Below are 14,827 nucleotides of genomic sequence, written 5' to 3'. Positions count from 1 at the left end.
GTAATACTGATTTTATTATGCTCATTGCTACCTATAGAGTTGATTTCAAAATAAAGGAACAATTGACATAAAAAAATTATCCCTAGAATAAACAGCATACATTTCTGTTGTAAAATTCAAAAACCACCTGAACACTGTGTTACATTGCTGACATGTTATTATTAATTGATTCCCTGTAAAACCAGTTTGTTCGTAGTCTATTGTGAAACTGACTGTTGTTGAAAATATTCCAGGGTAATTACGGCCTGGGTGACCTTGAGATTGTCACACATGAAAATAATGTAAGCTGATTCCAGGTTTCTAGGGAGACAAAATGTATACTGATTAAACATGACTGCACCACAGTGTGTTGGAGTCTGAGGAAGCTGCAGGACAGATTTTGCTTTATAGCACTGAGGTGCGTAATCTGCTTATTAACTGTGATTGACATGTTATAGCCTGGTTGTTAATGGATTGAACTGTGTGTCTGCAAAATATGTATTGGAATCCTAATCCCTATAGCTGTGGATCAGTTCTTCTGTCTTCCTTATTCATTATTCAGCTTTTGTATGCATATGAGGCAACTGAAAATACCATGGTTTGGGTCAGGCACACACCTTAGTCTTCAAAGTGACATCTTTGCATTTTAACATTTTAAAGAGATCTTTGCAGCAGATTGGCACACTGCAATACATCATTTGTTTTCTTGACTTCTACTTCTGTGGGCATTGATTGTGGCTCCAGTGAATAAGGAAAATGAAAAAATAATTTGTGCATTTGAATTATGGTGTTGGTGAAGAATATTGAATAGACTCCCAGAAGAACAATTAAGTCTGTTTTGGAAGAAGTACAGCCAGAGTGCTCCTTAGAAGCAAGGATAGCGAGACTTTGTCTTAATTTTGACGTTTAGCTGGAAGGACTAGTCTCTGCAGAAGGATATCATGTTTGGTAAAGTGGAAGGTCAGGGAAAAGAGGAAGACCTTCAAAGAGATAGAGTGACACAGTGGTTACAACAATGGGCTCAAAATAGCAAAAATTCTGAGGGTGGTACAGGACCAGGCAGTATTTTGTTCTGTTGAGCATTGGGTAGCTATGAGTAGGAAGCAACTTGACAGCACTTAACAACAACATATTTGTAATGTAATTTAATATAATTAAGACACATGGCATGTAATGTAATTCCTTGCCATAACATAATCTAATATGATTAGTCACTCACTTGAGGTCATACCAGGGAGGAATGGATCCTAAACCTAATCACTCTGAGTGATACAAAGAGCAACATAGACAGAGAGACATGGAGGAAGACAGATGCTATGTGAAGATCACCAGGGAACCAAGGAATTCCTGGGGCTGCTGACACAGAATTAACGTGGATGAGACCTTGATTTAGATCATTTTCTTCTAGAACTGTAAGAAAATAAATTTCTGTTCTTTTTTAGCCCCCCACTTGTCATATTTGTGTTACAGCAGCACTAGGTAACTAAGACGCTGGCCTAAATGATGTTTATGGTTAAATGATGAATTGAGACCTGAGCATTTTCAATAACACCTGGACCTTTCTATGGACTTCCTCAGTCACTGCAGAGCTCCAGCAAGCCCAGCTCTGTAGGAGGCACAGTCCCATATGAAGATAGGTGAAGTATACAGGCCTTTATTGAGCAACCTGGAATTAATGCAGATTACACCCACACGCACATTATCTGGCTCACAAGTCCTCAGTGCATGAAGAAATGGAATTTTTGAACAAGTATATTCTTGAGAAGATAAACTAAATATTAGCAACAACACAGATGTTCATTGAAAGATGAATACAATACCTAAGATTTCTCCCTGGCTCTCTTGATCCATTCCAAACTTCTTTCCACACTGCAGCTAGAGTGATTTTTCTAAATGTAATCTTGTCACTTCCTTGTTAAAACTCCTTACTGTGGTCCCATTGTTTATTCATTTACTGAATATTTATCGAGCACTTCTTATGTGTCAATCACTATTCTAGGCAACAGAAATAATAACAAACTATATCCTAGAATAGAAGGGCTATGTATACACAAGGAGACAGCTTGTGGGGCAGGAGTGCATGGGAAGGAAGGACACAGGGAAGAGGTGGCTATGGGGAGGTAGCATTTGATTTGCTCATCATACAGACTGAATAAGTATAGCAAAATGATACAATCCTGACATACGCCTTTTCTGAATTTAAACCACATACAGTTCCCTTGTTCTCTTTGAATGACTGCTGCATGGTCTATACAGGTTCCTCATGAGCATAATTAAGTTCTGGAATTCCCATTCTTCACAATATTATCCATAATTTGTTATGATCTACACAGTCTGATAATTGGTGTTCAGTGCATCAAATCTGTTCTTCATGTGGTCTCTAAATTCAGGTGGGATATAGTCAAGATTATATTTGGCTCTTGTGGACTTGTTTTAACTTTCTTCAGCTCCAGCTTGAACTTGCATATGAGCAATTGATGGTCTGTTTCACAGTAAGCTCCTGGCCTTGTTTTGACTGATGATATTGAGCTTTTCCGTGGCCCTTTTCCACAGATGTAGCAGAATTGATTTCTGTGTATTCCATCTGGTGAGGTCCATGTGTATAACCACTGTTTATGTTGAAAAGTATTTGTAAGGAATAAATCATTGGTCTTGCAATATTCTAGCATATCATGCCCAGCATTGTCTGTCACCAAGGCCATGTTTACCAACTGCTGATGCTTCTTCCTTGTTTCCAACTTTTGCATTCCAATCACCAGTAATTATCAATATATCTTGTTTGCATGTTGGTCAATATTTCAGACTGCAGAAGTTGGTAACAATCTTAAATTTCTTCATCTTTCACTTTGTTGATTGGTATGTAAATTTGAATTATAGTTCTATTAACTAGTCTTCCTTGTAGGCATATGGTTATGATCCTATCACTGAGAGAGTTATACTTCAGGATGAATCATGAGATGTTTGTTTTGTTGAATGCAACACCATTTCTTTTCAATTTGTCATTTCTGGCATAGCAGGTCATATGATTGTCTGACTCAGAATGGCTAATACCAATCCATTTCAGCTCACTAGTGCCTAGGATATCAATCTTTATGAGTTCCATTTCATTTATGACAACTTCCAATTTTCCTAGATTCATACTTCTTACATTCCAAATTCTGATTATTAATGAATGTTTGCAGCTGTACATCTCTTCCCATTTTGAGTCATGTCCCATCAGCAAGTGAAAGTCCCAAAACCTTTATACTATCCATGTCATTAAGGTCAACTCTACTTTTAGGAGGCAGCCCTTCCCCAGTCATCTTTTGAGTGTCTTCCAACATGAGGGGCTCATCTGGCACTATATTGAACAATGTTTCACTGCTTTTCAGAAAGTTTTCCAATAATATATAGACAATGTTACACTACTATTTGTTAGGTTTTCAGTGGCTAATTTTTTCAGAAGTAGATGGCCCCACTCTTCTTCCAATCTGTCTTAGTTTGGAAGCTCTGCTGAAACCTGGCCACCATGGTTGACTCTGCTTATATTAGAAATACTGTTGGCATAGCCTCCAGCCTCATAGAAACACACAACCCACCCCAGTATGAAAAGATATAAACAAATTAAAAAAGAATAAAAAAGCAAATGCAAATATTAAAAAAAAAAAAAATCAAAGCCCAATGTCATTGATTCAATTCTGACTCATAATGACCCTGTAGGACAGAGTAGAACTGCTCTATAGGGTTCCAAGGCTGTAAATCTTCATTGAAGCAGACTGCCCCATGTTTTTTCCCCAGAGAAGCTTGTGGGTTTGAGCCTCTGACGTTTTGGTTAGCAGCCTAGCTCTTTAACCCCTGCACCACCAAGGCTCCTAATATTTAACATATGTGTAAAATAATGCTGGGAAAGGTTGTATCTGGGGACCAGAGTTGTTATTTTTATATGGAAGGAGAGGCTAGGGTGTCACTTCTCAGATAAATCAAGTGACATTTGAGCAAAAATGAAAGAAATGAGGGAGTAAATCGTGGATATCTAGAGGAAAAGAATTCTAGGGCAATAGAACAGCAAGTATAAAGACCTTTAGGCATGCCTTAGGGACATGAGCCTACTATAGGCCCATACGCTACAGCAGAAAGAACAAGTGGAACAAGTCAGTCCATGAAGTGAGAGAAATAGAGAACATCAGATCACATAAAGTCCTGCAGGGCTTTGAAAGGTCTACTCTGAGTGACATAGGAAGCTAGTGGAGGTTACAAGCAGTGACATGACCTGACTTTCATTTTAAAAATATGAAGATCCATTCTGTGAGAGTGAGGTTTGAAGCAGGAATACCAGTTAAGACACTTGTGCAAGATGCCAAGCAAGTGACAGTGGTGGTTTGAACAAGCAAGGGTAGTAGCAATGGAGGTGGTAAGTAATCTGATTCTAATTCTATTTTGAGAATAAAGCCATCGGGGTTTATGGAGATTGATTGTAGGGTGTGAGAAAAAGAACAGATAGATGTCAAAGATAACTCCAAAGTTTTTGACTTGAGAAACTGAAATTGTAACTAAAATTCAAATTCTCTAACATGGCATACAAACCTACTGTAGCTTCATTGCTAAGGGATGCTGTGTTCACTAGTTCACATCAACTATATTGAACTTACTTCAGTTTAAGAACTGTGCCATGCTCACTCCGATTGCTGGGCCTTCACTTAGTCTATTCCCTCTTCCTAAAACACTCCCTTCTAGTTCTCATTCTTCACCCTCCCTAGTCTGTCGCTCCTTCACCTCTCATGTCACTCACCTCTCATGTCTCAGCTTGGAAGGCACTTACTCTGGAAGACCTTTTCTGACCCCTCTACCCTGAGGGAACCAACAGTTTCTTCTACTAATTACCATAGCACCATGTTGGCTTTTGTAGTATTTTACGTCCTCATTAAAATTATTGTTGCCCCCAGTAGACATTAAGCTCTGTAAAGCAGGAAATTTTTGTTTACTGTCATATCCTCAGTACCTAACAGAGTGCTTTGCACATTGTGTGTGTTTATTAAATACTTAAGGAATTATCAAAGAAGAGTTAAATTATTTATAGTATTATAATTTGCTGGATTATTATACAGCCACTGAAAATAGTAATTATGAAAACAGTTAACTATGTGAAAATATTCATTGTATAAAGTTAAGTGAGGGAAATGAAAATGAAAATTGTGGGTATGTAATTATAATGGTTAAAATGAGCATGCATATGGATAAAGATGAAAAAGGAATATGCAAAATAAAATGTTCAGATAAGTAGTGTTCTGGGTGTTTAATTTCTATCATAAAATATTTAAAAAATGTTATCAAGATAGGTTTTCTTGAATTATATGAAAAATGAGTAGATAGGAAGTATGCATAAAACATATGAAAAGGAAAAAAAATGATGGTACAATAAACAAATTTGTACCTGCCATCAAGTTTAAAAAACAGGGCATTACTGCTATCATTGACATTCTCTGTGTAATCCGCTCCATCCAAAGCCTTGTCTTTTCCCACAGAGTTAAGCACTGTCCTAAAAGTTGGGTTTATAATTCCACTGCTTTCCTTTATTATTGAACCTCTAAACATTACATTGTCTAGTCTCACATATTTTTGAATATTATATAAATAGAATCATACTGAATATAATATACCACAATGTTTTATTTTTTTCCATTTACCATGGAGTTATTTAGAATCATCCATGTTATTACATCGAGCTGTAATTAATTTGCTTTCCATGCTGCACAGTATCCTAGTGTTTGAATATGCTGTTAAAAAATAAATAAATAAAGTTGCTGTTGAGATTCCGCCTCAGAGCAAGCTTATGGGACAGAGTAGATCTGCCCCATAGAGTTTCCAAAAACATAAATCTTTGTGGAAGCAGACTCTCACATCTTTTTCCGCTGGAGTGGCTTTTGGGTTTGAACCACTGACCTTCCTTCTCTTTAGCAACTGAGTGCTTAACCACTGAACCATTAGAGTTCCTGATTGAATATGCCATAGTTGATGGATATTTGCATTTGTTTCAGATGTTTTTGTTTCATTTTGCTTTCACAACTGCAAAAAGTACTATTACAGACATTCTTGTATATATTCCAAGCTATATATGTTCAAGAGTTTCTCTAAGGTGGGCACCTGGAATGCAATTTCTGGATCATGGGATACATGTATGTGTATTCAGTTTTTGCCAAATTGTTTCCCAAAGTGGTTGCAGTAGTTCAGATATCCACTAGTGGTTTATAAGAGTTCCTGTTGCTCCAGTCCTTTATCAATACTTAAAATTTTTAAAGTTTTAAACATTAAACAATTAGTTAAATGGCATTTCATTGTGGTTTTGGCATGTATTTCCCTAACTAGTACAGTTTGGACATCTTATCATATGTTTACTGCTGGCCATTTGGAATTATTCTTCTGTGGAATGCATCTTCATCTTTTTGGATCATTTTTGTATGGGGTTATTTATCTGTGTCTAATTTTTAGTAGTTACTTACACATTCTGAACATGAATCTTACATTGGTTGCATATGCATGGTAAATATTACTAGTATGTGGCTTATCTTTTCACTTACTATATGGTTATTTTGGATTAAAAGTTCTTAGTTCTAATATAAAATTCAACTACGTTTATATCTAGAGTTTCCATTTTTTGTAGCTTAAAAAAAAAAAATCTATACCATCCCTGATAAAATTTCTGTCACAGAACATAACAGGACTCTCACTTAATGAGACTAAGGAATTGCCGGGAACTTTTGAGAGACTCTATCGCCTAGATCTACATGAAGGAAGCAAAAGATCATTAAAAAGACAGGAATGGGGGATGGTACGGAAAGAGTCTGTGACCAGCGTGATGACACTGGGGAAGGGAAGGACACTGAAATGTGCACATAAGATAGAGGCAACAGAGGCAAATACTAGTACATGCACAAAGCTGCATTACCACAAAGACCAAACACCAGGCTAAATGAAATGAGTAGATGAGGTGGGTATAGGCAAACAGGAATATACCCTAGAACAAGGGTATATTTGGTTGAAGACATCTTACATATGCACTTTTGCTACAAAATTAGCCACATACATTACCGAAACAACAGAAGACAGAGTTGGAGTAACTTCTCAGAGACAACCAAACCTTAAGAGAAAGAATCACTGGGCCTGCAGACTTGGGACCATAGTCTCAGGGGACATCATGCTCAGTTGGCACAGCATAATACATAAAAATCTTGTTCTACAACCTACTTTGGTGAATAGTGACTGGGGCCTTAAAGTTTCAAGTGGCCATCTAAGATGCAACTATTGGTGTTCTCTCATCTGAAACAAAGAAGACTGAAGAAAATCAAAGGCATCTGTGAACATTTAGTCCAAGGATAAGATGGACTGCAAGGACCTCAGCATTCATGACCCTGAGAACAGAATAACTAGACTACCAATGCCAACCACTTGAGAAAGGATCAAAACTGGAGATTCTGGATGGAGTGGGAGGAAAAATGTGGAACAAAATTCAAAAACAAAAAAATGACCAGAATTACTGGTCAGCTAGAGACTGGTGGAACCCCTGAGACTATGGCTCTGGGTTATCCTTTGGGCCTGAAAATGGACTCACTTCCATGGATTGTCTCTCAACTCAACAGTAGAAAGGTCTACCTGCAGAACACCTACCCCAGGGTGATGTACTCACCTACTCTAGGGACATGCACCCCTTAGAGCAATCAGCCATGAGACACCAGGGGGGCAGCACTCACATAGAGGGAAAGCTGGACAGATAGGAATGCATGTTAAGAAGGGCACAGGAGGGGGATAGTCACAGGGAAGGGAGGAGAGGAAAAATTTTTATGGTTGGAGATGGTAATCTGTGTGAAATCAAGTGTGTGTTAACTGTTGTATGTAAAACAAATTTGCTTTGTAAATTTGCACCCAAAGCACAATAAAAAGAAAGACAGGAAAGGAAGAAAAGACCAAAATAGATGTCTGAAGAGATTCTGAAACTGCTCTTGAACAAAGAGTAGCTAAAGCAAATGGAAGAAATGACAAGATAAAAGAGCTGAACAAGATATTTCTAAGAGCAGCTCAAGAAAACAAAGTCAGTTATTATAATGAAATACGCAAAGACCTGGAGTTAGAAAAGCAAAAGGGAATAACACGCTTGGCAATTTTCAAGCTGAAAGAACTGAAGAAAAAATTAAAGCCTCGAGTTGCAATATTGAAAGATTCTATGGGCAAAATATTGAATGATGCTGGAATCATCAAAAGAAGATGGAAGGAATACACAGAGTCACAGTACAAAAAAGAATTGGTCAATGTTCAACTATTTCAGGAGGTGGCATATGATCAAGAACCAATGGTATTGAAGGAAGAAGTTGAAGCTGCACTGAAGGAAGTGGCAAAAAACAAGCCTTCAAAATTGACAGAACACCCGTTGAGCTGTTTCAACAAATGGATGTTGTGCTGGAAGCACTTAATCATCTATGCCAAGTAGTTTGTAAGACAGCTACCTGGCCAACTGACTGGAAGAGATTCATATTTGTAACCATTCCAAAGAAAGGGGATTCAACATGATGGGAAAATTATCGAACAATATCATTAGTAGAACATGCAAGTCAAATTTTGTTGAAGATAATTAAAAAATGGTTGCAGTAGTATATTGACAGAAAACTTCCAGAAATGCAAGCTGGATATGGAAGAAGACGTGGAACAAGGAATATAATTCCTGATGTCAGATGGATCTTGGCTGAAAGCAAAGAATACCAGAAAGATGTTTACTTGTGGAAGGAAGATGGGGCAATCTACTTCCGTAGCAATACTGCCTCGGAAACCCAAGGAAGGGTCGCTATGAGTCAAGTCTGACTTGATGGCACATAACAACAACATGCAAAAATATTTGACTGTGTGGATCATACTAAATTGTGCATAACATGGAGAAGAATGGGAATTCCAGAACACTTAATTGTGCTCATGGGGAACCTGTAGGTAGACCAGGAAGCTGTCATTCGAACAGAACAAGGAGATACTGCCTGGTTTAAAATCATGAGGGGAGTGCATTAGGGTTGTATCCTTTCAACATACTTAATCTGTATATAATCTGAGATGCTGGGCTATATGAAGAAGAGTGTGGCATCAGGATTGGAGGAAGACTCATTAACAACCTGTGATATGCAAATGACACAACCTTGCTTATTAAAAGTGAAGATGACTTGAAATATTTACTGATGAAGATTAAAGACTACAGTCTGCAGTATGGATTATACCTCAAGATAAAGAAAAGGAAAATCCTTACAACTGGACCAATAAGCAACATCATGATAAATGGACAAAAGATTGAAGTTGTCAAGGATTTCCTTTTATTTGAATCCACAATCAATGCCCATAGAAGAAGCAATCAAAAAATCAAATGATGTATTGCATTGGGAAAATCTGCTGCAAAAGACCTCTTTGAAGTGATGAAAAGCAAAGGTCACTTTGAGGACTAAGGTGTACCTGACCCATGGACTACCAGAAGAATGAAGAAATATGTCCTGGAAGAAGTACAGCCACAATGTTTCTTGGAAGTGAGAATTGCCAGACTTCATCTCACGAACTTTGGTCATGTTGTCAGAAGGGACAGTTCCTTGGAGAAAGATATCATGCTTGGGAAAGTAGAGGGTCAGCAAAAAAGAGGTAGACCCTCAATAAGATAGGTTGACAGAGTGGCTGCAAAAATGGGCTCAAGTTTAGCAAAGATTGTGAGGTTGGCACATGACCAAACAGTGATTTGCTCTGTTGTACATAGAGTTGCTGTGAGTCAGAGCTGATTCAATGGCACCTAACAACAACAGCATACTCAAGGTTTTACTTTGGCTCTCATAATCTTGGTTTAATTTTCTTCAGCTTCAACTTAAGCATGCATATGAGAAATTGATGATCTTTTCCACAGTTGGCTCCTGGCCTTGTTCTGACTGATGAGACTGAGCTTCTCAATCGTCTTTTTCTACAGATGTCCTAGATTTGATTCCTGTGTATTCCATCTGGCAAGGTCCATGTGTATAGTTGCCATTTCAGTTGAAAAAGTGTGTATCTGATGAATACATTATTGATCTTGCAAAATTTTATCATGTTATCTCCAGCATCATTGCTATCACCAAGGCCATGTTTTCCAACTACTGATCTTTATTCTTTGTTTCCAACTTTCACATTCCAATCACCAGTAATTATCAATACACCTTGATTGCATATTTGGTCTATTTCAGGATGCAGAATTTGGTAAAAATCTTTAATTTCTTCATGTTTGGCATGAGTGGTTGATGTGTAAATTTGAATAACAGTCGCATTATGGTCCTCCTTGCAGGCATGTGGATATTTTCCTATCACTGATAGTGTAAGTGATCTGAAAGGGACCATCACATTAAGTACTTATAAACCATTAGGAAACAATGTTCTGTATAAAGATTTCCTATTAAATGATGTCAGGTTCTGGGGAACAATTTAGCCATGTACTTACTGAGCTGGTCTCTACCATAATCAATGGCAAACCTGGTAAGAGTAGAGCTATTAAGAGTTGGCCTGCATCTGTGGAATAAAACCTTTCTTGAGTAAACTTAAAAGAGTTGTGTATTATGGAGCTTATTACTTCAGATTCTTTTTCAAGGTCTGCCAACCTAAGGAATGAACTAATTGATCATTAGAGCCACAAGACAGTTGTTGTTGTCGTGTCTTGACTGAATCTGATTTTTAGTGACCCTATAGTACGGAATGGAACTGCCCCATAGGGTTTCCTAGGCTGGGTACTTTATAGGAGTGGTAGGGTTATCTTTATGTAACCTAAAGTGGAGCTTTGAAGATGAGTGCTAGTTTTAACTATACTGTACTGATCTACCTCTTCTTAAAAAACAGTAGAACCTTTAATAGAGTCAATATTATAGTCTATATCTCTTGAGTTTGTAGTTTGACAATTTTAAAAATACAGAAATGAAAATTATTGGGAAATATGTGCTGTAGATAGATATATAATGTAGAACTAAAAGGCAGAGTTGGAATCTTTCACACAATTATGAACATATTTATAAACCTGAAGACTACATGTCAAATAAAATTGAAACAAATTAAATTTTGTGTGCTCATTTGGAAAATCATGTATGTTTTGCTCACTCTTGTACTTTAAATGTATGCAGTTGAATGTTCCTTATTGTCTTTTTAGTACTCCATTTATTCTTTTGTTTTCTATAGACATGAAGCCATTATTATCTCAGGAACTGAAATGGCCAAACAAGTCCGGAAAGAAATACAGAGAGATGTAGAATCATGGATTTCCCTTGGGAACAGAAGACCTCATCTCAGCATCATCCTAGTGGGAGACAACCCTGCAAGCCACACATACGTCAGAAATAAGATAAGAGCTGCCTCCACTGTAGGTGGGTATGTGTTTTAGTTGTCATTGTTCCTAAGTGTGTTTCCTTTTTTCAGGAATATGATAATTACGGTAATTATGATTGATAACTGTCAGATAAGTGATGTTTAAATAACATGTATTTTCAATCATTAGAGATATTGCCAAAGTTTGTGTTTATTTCTCTTACTGTTTTATTTCACATTTCTTATAGAATCAATCCAGGTTCCTGGCTTTTTCAGGATGATGGGCTCAAGTATAGCAGGGATCATGGAGCTGGCGCAGGAGCGGGCAGTGTTTTGTTCTGCTGTGCATGGGGTCGCTATGAGTCGGAAATGACTTGATGTCACCTAACAACAACAATAACATAGAATCAATCAGATGTGATCTCAGACTCTATGGTAAAATGTCAGATGAATATATTTAGAGGGCCTGTCTTTACTCTGTTTGCTTTAATCAAATAATAAATCTGCTCTAGTTCACTCTGTGGAACTTGATCTTCTAGTAATGGTGGTGGTGATAATTACCTAACTCTTTAAATCTACTAATAGTGTTGTTGGTAGTGGCTGTCGAGTCAGCCCTCAACTAATGGTGACCTCCTGTACAATGTAACAAAACACTGCCTAATTCTGCACTATCTCATCGACAGTTATGGACTAGACATGGTCCCACTGTGACCCATAGGGTTTTCATTGCCTGAGTTTTCAGAAGTAGATGGCTAGCTCTTTCTTCCTAGTCCATCTTGGTCTAGAAGTGCTACTGAAGTCTATTCAGCATTATGTTGTTGTTGTTGTTGTTTGCCGTCGAGTCGGCCCCGACTCATAGCGACCCCTCCTTGGGTTTCCGAGGCAGTATCACTACGGAAGTAGGATTGCCCAACCTTCCTTCCGAGGAGTGGCTGGTGGGTTTGAACCGCCAGCCTTCTGGTTAACAGTCAAGTATAGCAACATGCAAACCACCACTGGGTATTGGGTGTACAATGAGTATATTTTCTAGAGATAGAACCTGCGTCTCCCACATGGAAGATGAAAATTCTACCATTGAACCATGAATTTCTCCATCTGCTAACAGTTGTTGTTGATATTGTCGGGTTGATTCAGAGTCCTGGGAGAGAGTAGCTTATCACAAATAAGAGCAATTTGTTATATGAATTATGAGAAAACATCTCTAATAATTGAAAAATTCTCCTCATGGTGAGTTGAGCACCATCTTTGCAGAAGTGTCTTTCCTTCTAGTGGAACAGGAGCAAAAGAATACAATCAAAAAAAAAAAAATTGAAGAGAATTGTTAGATTTGTAAACAAACAAACAAAATCCCATGTCTTTATTAGTCAAATGACTTTCTCTGCTTATTTTCTTCTAGGTATCTGCAGTGAGATCATTCTTAAATCTAAAGATGTTTCTCAGGAAGAACTTTTGGATATAATTGATCAGTTGAACATGGACCCAACCGTCAGTGGTATATTAGTTCAGTTACCACTGCCAGGTACTTGATGCTTTTCTGTCCTATGCTTGGGTTTGGCTAGGAGAAGGGTGTCTTTTAGTATTATATTTGCAGGTAGTGCAGGTGATTTTTGAAATGTATTTAGAAGGGGAGTAGCTGTTACACTAGCATGTAATAGATGACAGTTTCCAAAATGACATAACTCACAATAACTGAAAACTGTGAAAGAGAAAGTTAGGCATCAGTAATACAGGCAGTCTTTGCTCACATAGTAGTTCAGGACCATAAAAATAGCCATGCAAGCTGAAAGCATATAAAATGACTTCAGAAAATTGCAATTTCTCTGTGACCTTTAAATTTTTTTCTCGAGGCATTAAAAACTCTCTTACTATTGAATATAAAGGTAATAGGAAAATGAAAAAACAGTAAAATTGATATTTATTCTGTATACTGTAATTTAGAACATTATAAAACTTGAGAATTAAGGTGTTTTATTTCTTTTTAAAAACTTATCAAGAATAGTTTTAACAATGGTTGCTCTCTTCTCATCATATAACTTAAGATACAGAATGAGCATCTTTTCTATGCCTTGGAAAATTGTCAGATTCCTTTCTGAGTTTGGATTAGATTCCAGCATTTTATGCTTTGCCCTTTCAAAGTTGTAAAATATCTCTGATAGTTCCTTTCATATGAAATTTTTGCCCACATCACTTCCTCTGGGATATCTTCATCCTTTTCATCCCAATTGTTTTCCTCATTTATGTTGGTAAGTTCACCTTCACTAAGTTCTTCTGGTTACGTAGCTAGAGCTCTTTTAATGGCAGAAGTGTCAGTGTTTCTAATATAATAGGCTATACAAGATTTGGTTCATAACAACAAGTTGTATGTAAAACAGACAGTAGTAATCTGGGCACTGCCTGTGTATTCAATTTGAATCCTGTTGAAGTGAGTTTACCTTACCTACTTATTACCATCAAGTTGATTCTGACTCATGATGGCCTGACGTTTTATAAAGAAGAATTAATTGCTCCATAGAGTTTTCTTGGCTTTCTTTATGGAAGCAAATTAGAACCAAAACCAGACTCACTGTCATAGAGTTGATTTGGACTCATAGGAACCCCCTTTGGGTTTCCAAGGCTGTAAATTTTTACAAAAGTAGATTGCTCCATCTTCTTGCCACAGAGCAGCTGATGGGTTTGAATTGGTGACCTTCTCGTTAGCGGCCAAATGCCTTACTCACTGTGCCACCAGAGCTATGGAAGCAGATTGCCAGGGCTTTATTCACTAGCACTGTTGGGTGGATTTGAACTGCCAGCCTTTAGTTTAGTAGTTGAGTACAAGGAGAGATCCCTGAATTTTTTCAATATAGATTGTACTTTCACGTCTTTGCTTTGACTTTGACATTTTCAGATCTTCTAATCAGATCCAATTTCATTTCCAGGATTATTACATTTTGTTTCTTTATTGTATTTTCATCTTTTTTGGCCATTTGTCTCTTTGGATAATCAATTTTTGTAAAATGTCTTGTGGGTTTATCACTGGGAGATGAGGAGGCAACATAATTATAGCTTTGCTGTGTGCACTGAATAACAAATGTGCAGTGACTAATCATTGACAGGCTTTGAAAGAAATGACGTGATGGTCACTGGTCATGATGTGAATATATTGTTTTTATAGTGATTGTGGAGTAAAGAACTAATAATGAAGTTTGTAACTTACACAATTACTTACAATGAATATTGTTGTTGTTGTTATGTGCTGTTGAGTCATCTCTGACTTATAGCCACCCTATGTACAACAGAATGAAACACTGCCTGGTCCTGTGCCAGCGTCACAATCCCTACTATACCTGAGCCCATCTCTGCAGCCACCGTGTCAGTCCATCTTGCTGAGGGCCTCCCCTTCTTTTGTTGACCTTCCACTTTACCAAGCATGACATCCTTTTGCAGAGAATGGTACCTTCTGATGTTGTACCCAGGCTGTAAAGGAGAATTTCGGAAGAGAAGAATATGCCAACCCACGACAATGCAAATGCAATAGGACAGTTTATTAGCTAACTTAAGT

General features: G+C 37.5%; 1 protein-coding gene across 1 annotated transcript in view; it reads left to right on the top strand.

Annotated features, from left to right (window-relative positions):
- The first annotated feature begins 11,164 nt into the window (after nt 1-11,164).
- Nucleotides 11,165-14,827, top strand: part of MTHFD2L (methylenetetrahydrofolate dehydrogenase (NADP+ dependent) 2 like) — a 266,611-nt gene continuing 262,948 nt past the window's right edge. The window contains exons 1-2 of the mRNA XM_007955481.1: nt 11,165-11,345; nt 12,683-12,805. Of these exons, the coding sequence (XP_007953672.1) occupies nt 11,192-11,345; nt 12,683-12,805 (277 nt within the window). The 5' untranslated portion in view covers nt 11,165-11,191. The remainder of the gene's footprint in view (nt 11,346-12,682; nt 12,806-14,827) is intronic.

This window comes from Orycteropus afer, unplaced genomic scaffold (assembly GCF_000298275.1).
Source record: "Orycteropus afer afer isolate SDZICR_OR568_19922 unplaced genomic scaffold, OryAfe1.0 scaffold00505, whole genome shotgun sequence".
Taxonomy (NCBI): Eukaryota; Metazoa; Chordata; class Mammalia; order Tubulidentata; family Orycteropodidae; genus Orycteropus; species Orycteropus afer.
This window is presented reverse-complemented; position numbering and strand designations above follow the sequence as displayed.